General features: G+C 47.3%; 1 protein-coding gene across 2 annotated transcripts; it reads right to left on the reverse strand.

Annotated features, from left to right (window-relative positions):
• Positions 1–554: 554 nt before the first annotated feature.
• Positions 555–8,476, reverse strand: a1cf (apobec1 complementation factor; the record flags this gene model as incomplete). 2 transcript variants are annotated; one of them, XM_083904563.1, is made up of 12 exons in its annotated part: positions 555–700; positions 1,000–1,139; positions 1,230–1,366; positions 2,022–2,227; positions 2,628–2,772; positions 2,854–2,991; positions 3,278–3,375; positions 5,890–6,054; positions 6,314–6,552; positions 7,920–8,050; positions 8,152–8,286; positions 8,372–8,476. In XM_083904563.1, the coding sequence occupies 12 exons, from the start codon at positions 8,474–8,476 to the stop codon at positions 555–557; spliced, it is 1,785 nt and encodes a 594-aa protein (XP_083760689.1). The 2 variants fall into 2 exon arrangements, with proteins under 2 accessions (XP_083760689.1, XP_083760688.1); XM_083904562.1 differs by having other exon boundaries at positions 2,022–2,251.
• Between the last annotated feature and the right edge of the window lie 30 nt (positions 8,477–8,506).

The following is an 8,506-nucleotide window of genomic DNA, read 5'->3' on the forward strand; positions in this document are numbered from 1 at the left end:
AACAGATTATCACTGATTAGATTACGGAGGTAAAACGTCTATAAAAACAAGGATATTTTTCTCTTTTACAAAAATAACTTCTAAGTGCGTCACGCACCATAATCCTAATCCTAACCCATAATACTGTCTCTGTTCAAAGCCCAAAAATAAGCAAATATCCTGTTTTTAATCTGAAGTTGAAAAAAACCAATGATTTCTCGTTGTTTGTAAACAGGAAGTTTTCAATGACTCTGATCAGCTGTTAGCATGTAGCTGACCGTTAGCACCGATGCTTAAAGATGAGAGGAAGTTTAAAAATGTGTCGGAATAATATGATCATCAAAAGAATTTAGATAATTCACCAAAAGAAAACATTGTAATTCACAGCCAATCACAGGCCGCTCACTAATCTCTAATCTAAGACGACCTGTGATTCAGGTGATGGACGATCTGAGGGATTATCTTCAGGAAATTAATCTGATGTTTTTCACTTCAGTCGAATCTGAAACTGCGTTCAAACTTTTTATAAAAACGTGATTTTTGTACGAAAACGTGCGACGACGACTTTTCCTCCTCTAGAAAACGCCGTATCCGTCGCTGTGGCGCGTGGCCACGGCGAAGGCGGGGTAACCTTCGTAGGTGGTGAAGGCGGCGAGGTCCTGACCCAGAGACACGGCCTGCTTCAGCTGAGAGGACGACGCCGCGTTAGCCAGCGCGTAGCCTGCAGACAAACGGACGCTAGGTTTAAACAAAGATTCACCGCTTTGAAATGAGGAGAAAGTTTGTAGATGTTAGTTTGTTAGTGAGGCAAAGAGATGCTAAAGTTTACTAGCACAGACTATCGCTAACTGTCTTGCTATCTATCTAAATATCTATCTAGCTAGCTGTCGTACTAACTCTCTAGCTGTCTATCCAGCTAACTGTCTAGTGATTGATCCGTTAGCGTATCATGCTAACCAAGTGTCCAGCTGTGTTTGTTGCGTGAGTGTTAGTCGGCTTTGGTTACGGACCTTCACATACCTGGGAAGGCCACATCGGCCACAGCGGTAGCATCAGCAGCGCCCTCTGTCTGCAGGCCCAGCGTCTGCAGCGTGTGTTCGGCCGCGTGGACTTTAGCTTCTTCTACTCCTGCGCACAGTTTAGCGGGAGTGAAGGGATGTCTGTGGAGAGAGAGAGGGGGCGTGGTCAGGGTCACGTAGCGCTGTGGTGTTAGCATCGTTAGCTTCAGTAGCATCAGTGTTATACCGTACACGGTAGGATACTGTGTTGCCAGAGCAGGGACGGTGATCTTATAGAGGAACAGTTGTCTCTGATCTGGACCAATGGCTGAATGAAGCTGGTACACGGGTTGTCCCCAATTATTCTTCTGACACAAGTCCTCAAGAACCTGAGACATGGGGACAAGTGAGGGACAAGACAGGGACACGAGAGGGACAAGAGGGGGACAATTGAGGGACAAGAGAGGGACAAGTGAGGGACAAGAGAGGGACAAGTGAGGGACAAGAGGGGGACAATTGAGGGACAAGAGAGGGACAAGTGAGGGACAAGAGGGGGACAAGAGAGGGACAAGAGGGGGACAAGTGAGGGACAAGTGAGGGACAAGAGAGGGACAAGTGAGGGACAAGAGGGGGACAAGAGAGGGACAAGTGAGGGACAAGAGAGGGACAAGACAGGGACAAGACAGGGACAAGAGAGGGACAAGACAGGGACAAGTGAGGGACAAGAGGGGGACAATTGAGGGACAAGTGAGGGACAAGAGGGGGACAAGTGAGGGACAAGTGAGGGACAAGTGGGGGACAAGAGAGGGACAAGTCAGTGTGTCCTCAGGTGTCTCAGTGTGTCTCAGTGTCTCAGTGTGTCCTCAGTGTGTCCTCAGTGTCTCAGTGTGTCCTCAGTGTCTCAGTGTGTCCTCAGTGTGTCCTCAGTGTCTTAGTGTGTCCTCAGTGTCTCAGTGGGTCCTCAGTGTCCTCAGTGTGTCTTCAGTGTCTCAGTGTGTCCTCAGTGTGTCCTCAGTGTGTCCTCATGTGTCCTCAGTGTCTCACCTGTGGTGCAGGTTTGATGTTTCCAGTCTTCAGGGTCATAGGGGTCAGCTCCATTCCGGGCAGGAGGTCAAACAGTTTCTCCTCCAGATGTTTTTCCGCCTTCAGGCCATAAGATGAAGCGCAGCCGCCGCCTCGACCCACAGCTCCGCCCCCGGCAGTGAAGGCCAGGTAGCCCCGCCCACCCAGGCCCCGCACCCCGGCAGCCCCTACAGGTACAGTCATGTAAATGTCTACAGGAGATCGAAAAGGCAGTGAAATCAATCAAATCACCGGAAATCAACCAGAGGAGAAGAAGAAGAAGAAGAGCAGGCACAGTGGTCGCCATGGTAACTGGGCTCCACCCACAGTGGTCGCCATGGTAACTGGGCTCCACCCACAGTGGTCGCCATGGTAACTGGGCTCCACCCACAGTGGTCGCCATGGTAACTGGGCTCCACCCACAGTGGTCACCATGGTAACTGGGCTCCACCCACAGTGGTCGCCATGGCAACCGTACATTAGCGCTGATTACATGGATCACGGCTGATTCTCGGTATAAGATCATCTGAAATCTGTCATTGATTATAAAAATCTCGTGTGTGCGGTTATCGATTGGTTTGTCCTCACCTCGAACAGACGGCGTCCGGATCAGGCCACGCCCACCGACGTGAGCCTTGGCCGTCGGGAAGCGAAACTGCCCGGGAAGAGCAGCGTAAGCCTGGGGGGCGTAAAAGACGGGCGCACCCAGGTACGCTGCCGAGGGGTCGTAGACCTGCAGAGAGGCTACGTTAGCTAACTGTGAGCGCCCCCTGCTGCTCAGGAACAGCATGACAGAAAGACTCAGGTGTCTCACCTGTCCTACAGGGTAAGTGGTATAGTCCGTCTGCAGCAGAGACGATCCTCGTCCTCCCGTCCCTCTGGTGTAACGGACATAACTGTCTTTGTCCACCGGCTTCGCCAGAGTCACCTCGATGGGAGAACCGTCCACCACCTGAAGACAAACCACACCATAACCATCAGGTCTTCACACTTCATGTGGACCCTAGTGGACCCTGGTGGATCCTAGTGGACCCTGGTGGACCCTGGTGGATCCTGGTGGATCCTGGTGGATCCTGGTGGACCCTAGTGGACCCTAGTGGATCCTGGTGGATCCTGGTGGACCCTAGTTGACCTAGTGGATCCTGGTGGACTCTAGTGATTCCTGGTGGACTCTAGTGGATCCTGGTGGATCCTGGTGGACCCTAGTGGACCCTAGTGGACCCTAGTGGTTCACTGACCTTCCCGTTGAGAGCCTTCATGGCGTTGATGGCGTCTTCTCTCTGAGTGAAGTGGACAAAGGCGTAATCTCTGATCTTCTTCACTCGTTCCACTGATCCTGGAAAACAAAAACCCTCTCAGTCTTCAATTTAAAGGTCCCCTATTGTGCAAAATCAACTTTTTAATCTTTTAGTACTTATATGTGGGACTCATTGGGCCATACCAGTCGCCAAAATGTGAAAAAACAAGACTCAGTCATGTTTTAGTGGTTCCACTTTGTGTAAGTATAGGTGATAAAACACCAGATGTTTACACCTCCTGACCAAGTGACGACAGTGCGTACATTTGACCGTCAATGTTGGCACCCCGCCAGGCAGAGTACTTCACAGAGTACTTCACAGAGTACTTCACAGAGTACTTCACAGAGTACTTCACCGTAGCTCCCCCTTGTCCCTGTGAAATACGAGAGTGCAGGCGAGGGAGGAAGAGTGGCTGCACAGCGGAGCAAAGTGTTTTACACAAACTTCCAGCCTCAGAGGATTTTTGTGTCCAGTGGATATATTTTATTAATGAAAAAAATGTTCACAAGCTTCACAAGCCCTTTGTTGTTGTACGTGTGTGTAAATTCCTATGCTGGAGGGACACCTTGAACGCACCAGTTACGTGCCTGCGGTTAGCGAGTGACATGTGGATCTGTGGTGATATGAGGAGCACACGTTTGAAAGCACTGCAGAAAGATGTAGATGTTGTCCTACATTTCTTCTCAACCAAAGGCTGCCTTTCTGTCGTGTTTCCACGTTCTCTCCTCGTGTTGTTGATCCACACACCAGTTGGAGCCGCAGTTACACTGGTGCGTTCAGGGTCTTTTTCTAGCATGGGAATTTACATACACGCCGCGCGGTGCGGCGCATTAATCGCTTTTCTTCGATTTTTTTATGATCGCGAGAAGCCAAAATCGTGGTCACTCTATGCATTAAGGCCACATTATACTTCTCCGACTGCGTATGCGTTATCCGTCTGCGTCACCACGGAGACGCCTCGAGCATTTATACTTCTGCGTCGTGGTGACGGACACTCGCTGCAGTTTCCCGCCCGATCAGTAGGGGTCGCTGCGCAAGGTTGTTGTGCTTCTGGCTACAGTGAGCAATGGCGTCCGAGAAAGAAAGAGAGAGAAAGCCTGTTGTTGTTGAAAAAGTGGCCGTTTCTCACTTTTCTGTGTCACGGAACGCAGTTTTAAGATAATTTGAGGCGAGAAATTGGCCATTTAGAGTCTAAACATGTGCTGTGTGTGTATAGATATGACGTATTTATAGTTCGGCAGCGGCGTTATCGGCGGGGATCAGCTCCGCCTCTGTCAGGACGCCCGGAGCGCACTGAGAGCCGGCACAGAGCAGCTTAGCTCGGCCTGTCCTGAGGACCAATCGCAGCTCTTGCCGTCTCCGTAGTCCCTTGACGGAGTGACGGACACTTAAAAAATATTCCGTGCACCCGGAGACGACGCAGAGGCTCTTCGACAGGTTCTGCGTCGACGCAGAGGACTCTGCGTAGCTACGCAGAGCACTTTACGCAGGAGTATAAATTGGGCTTTACGGTGAAACTCAGTAACAACAGGTAAACGGACATTATTATGGAGTATATGGAGCGGGGGTTGTGACGACGCTGCATGACAATAGGTGATAAGTGGCGACAGTTAGATCGACACTCCCCTGGAAGCAGTGGATGTGTGTTTACCTGGGTCTCATTCACATGTAAATGATCAGGCACAAAACAGAGCGTTCTGAAAAAGGCTGTTTTGTCAGAGTTATTGAACTGTTATTGTTCTTCATCCTTATGATATTTTGACTAAAACATGACACAGACATGTTCATTAGGACATCAGGACCTAGTTTAACTTGGGTTAATAGGGTATAATATGGGACCTTTAATCTCAAGCTACAGGGTTGTTTAATCTCAGGTTCAGGCTTCAGTTTAATCTCAGGTTCAGGTTTGTTTGATCTCAGGTTCAGGTTTGTTTAATTTCAGGTTCAGGCTTGTTTAATCTCAGGTTCAGGTTTGTTTAATCTCAGGTTCAGGCTTGTTTGATCTCAGGTTCAGGTTTGTTTAATCTCAGGGTTCAGGTTTGTTTGATCTCAGGTTTGTTTAATCTCAGGTTCAGGTTTGTTTGCTCTCAGGCTTGTTTGATCTCAGGTTTGTTTATTCTCAGGGTTCAGGTTTGTTTAATCTCAGGTTCAGGTTTGTTTAATCTCAGGTTCAGGCTTGTTTGATCTCAGGTTCAGGTTTGTTTAATCTCAGGGTTCAGGTTTGTTTGATCTCAGGTTTGTTTAATCTCAGGTTCAGGTTTGTTAGATCTCAGGCTTGTTTGATGTCAGGTTTGTTTAATCTCAGGGTTCAGGTTTGTTTGCTCTCAGGCTTGTTTGATCTCAGGTTCAGGTTTGTTTGATCTCAGGTTCAGGTTTGTTTAATCTCAGGTTCAGGTTTGTTTGATCTCAGGTTCAGGTTTGTTTGATCTCAGGCTTGTTTGATCTCAGGTTTGTTTAATCTCAGGGTTCAGGTTTGTTTGCTCTCAGGCTTGTTTGATCTCAGGTTCAGGTTTGTTTGATCTCAGGTTCAGGTTTGTTTAATCTCAGGTTACCTGGTCTGAGGTGGTTGAACTCCTTCTCGATCGTCTCCTCACTCGTCTGCAGCATCAGATTTCTAACGTAGAGAATCTTCACGCTCGCCATCGTGTCCTCGTCCACCTCCACCTCTGGCTCCGCCCAGTCCACGGCGATGGCGTGACCCCACAGCTGAATACGACCTGAGTGACAGAAGACGTGAGCGACCAATCATGTGACCATGTCTGCACACACACACACACACACAGGGATTCATTCACCCCGCCCCCCCAGCTTAAGGCTCCGCCCCTCACCTGGACTCTACAAACACAGATCCAGTTCATGCTGAAGCAAAACTCCAGTTTCCATATCTTATCTCTCACTGTGTTTATGGCGGTTCCTCACGCTATCATCGCTAACCGCTAACTCAGCTGATAAGGTTGAAGGTTGAGGGTTTGATACCTGGTAAGAGTTTGCGTCTGGCCATGGCAGCAGCTCGGTGACTCTCGTACTCAACGAAGGCAAAACCTCGGTTCTTGGATTTATCTGCAGCGCTCGGATAAACGATGACGTCCATCACACCATCGGTCACTTTCTTCATCTCCGTCACGATCTCTTCACGCTTCTTGGTTTTGGGAATCCCACCAACAAACAGACGACAGTTGTCCACGCTAGCACAAACGCCAAGGAGACGACCGTTCCTGCAGCGATGAAGACGAGATGAAGACATGATGAAGACGAGATGAAGACATGATGAAGACATGATGAAGACATGATGAAGACGAGATGAAGACATGATGAAGACATGATGAAGACATGATGAAGACATGATGAAGACGAGATGAAGACATGATGAAGACATGATGAAGACGAGATGAAGACATGATGAAGACAAGATGAAGACATGATGAAGACATGATGAAGACGAGATGAAGACATGATGAAGACAAGATGAAGACATGATGAAGACATGATGAAGACATGATGAAGACATGATGAAGACGAGATGAAGACATGATGAAGACATGATGAAGACGAGATGAAGACATGATGAAGACGAGATGAAGACATGATGAAGACAAGATGAAGACATGATGAAGACATGATGAAGACGAGATGAAGACATGATGAAGACATGATGAAGACGAGATGAAGACATGATGAAGACATGATGAAGACATGATGAAGACATGATGAAGACATGATGAAGACAAGATGAAGACATGATGAAGACATGATGAAGACGAGATGAAGACATGATGAAGACATGATGAAGACATGATGAAGACATGATGAAGACGAGATGAAGACATGATGAAGACATGATGAAGACGAGATGAAGACATGATGAAGACATGATGAAGACATGATGAAGACATGATGAAGACAAGATGAAGACATGATGAAGACATGATGAAGACGAGATGAAGACATGATGAAGACATGATGAAGACATGATTAAGACATGATGAAGACGAGATGAAGACATGATGAAGACATGATGAAGACGAGATGAAGACATGATGAAGACATGATGAAGACGAGATGAAGACATGATGAAGACATGATGAAGACATGATGAAGACGAGATGAAGACATGATGAAGACATGATGAAGACAAGATGAAGACATGATGAAGACGAGATGAAGACATGATGAAGACATGATAAAGATGAAGACATGATGAAGACATGATGAAGATGAAGACATGATGAAGATGAAGACATGATGAAGATGAAGACATGATGAAGACAAGATGAAGATGAAGACATGATGAAGATGAAGACATGATGAAGATGAAGACATGATGAAGATGAAGACATGATAAAGATGAAGACATGATGAAGACATGATGAAGATGAAGACATGATGAAGATGAAGACATGATGAAGATGAAGACATGATGAAGATGAAGACATGATGAAGACATGATGAAGATGAAGACATGATGAAGATGAAGACATGATGAAGATGAAGACATGATAAAGATGAAGACATGATGAAGACATGATGAAGATGAAGACATGATGAAGATGAAGACATGATGAAGATGAAGACATGTCCTGACCTGATCTCATAGTTGTTCAGTTGTTTAATGGCAGCTCTAGCTTCCTGTTTTGTGCTGAAGGTCACGAAGGCGTAACCTCGGTTGTTCCCGTTGAAATCCATCATCATCCTCACTTCATAGATCTGACCAAACTGAAGAAGAAAGAAGAAGAAGTCAGAACCCTGTGAACCACCACGTTCTGGACGTTCTGGACGTTCTTAGACGTTCCTGGACGTTCTGGACGTTCTCTCACCTTCTCACACAGAGGAACCAGCTCGTCTTCAAACAGATCTCTAGGTAACTTCCCCACAAAGATCTCACTCCCTCTCTCTGGAGGAGTTCCATCCCAGTCCGGTGGTGGACCTCCATAACGCCGCTGACCGTTCTCCTGATTCACAGGTGAGAAGAGGGCGGAGTCAGTGCAGAAACACAGGTGTTAGCATGTTAGCGCGCTAACGTCTTGAATCATCTACCTGTCTTAGTTGATATCCTGTACGTTGTGTTAGCGCTCGCAGCGACGCCTCCTTCTGTGGGTCCAACCCTCCTAAGTCCTGACTCACCTTCTGATTGGTTTCCATTGGATGTGATTGACAGTTTATGTAAATCAG

The sequence above is a fragment of the Microchirus variegatus genome (genome assembly GCF_963457635.1).
Source record: "Microchirus variegatus genome assembly, chromosome: 18".
Lineage (NCBI taxonomy): Eukaryota > Metazoa > Chordata > Actinopteri > Pleuronectiformes > Soleidae > Microchirus > Microchirus variegatus.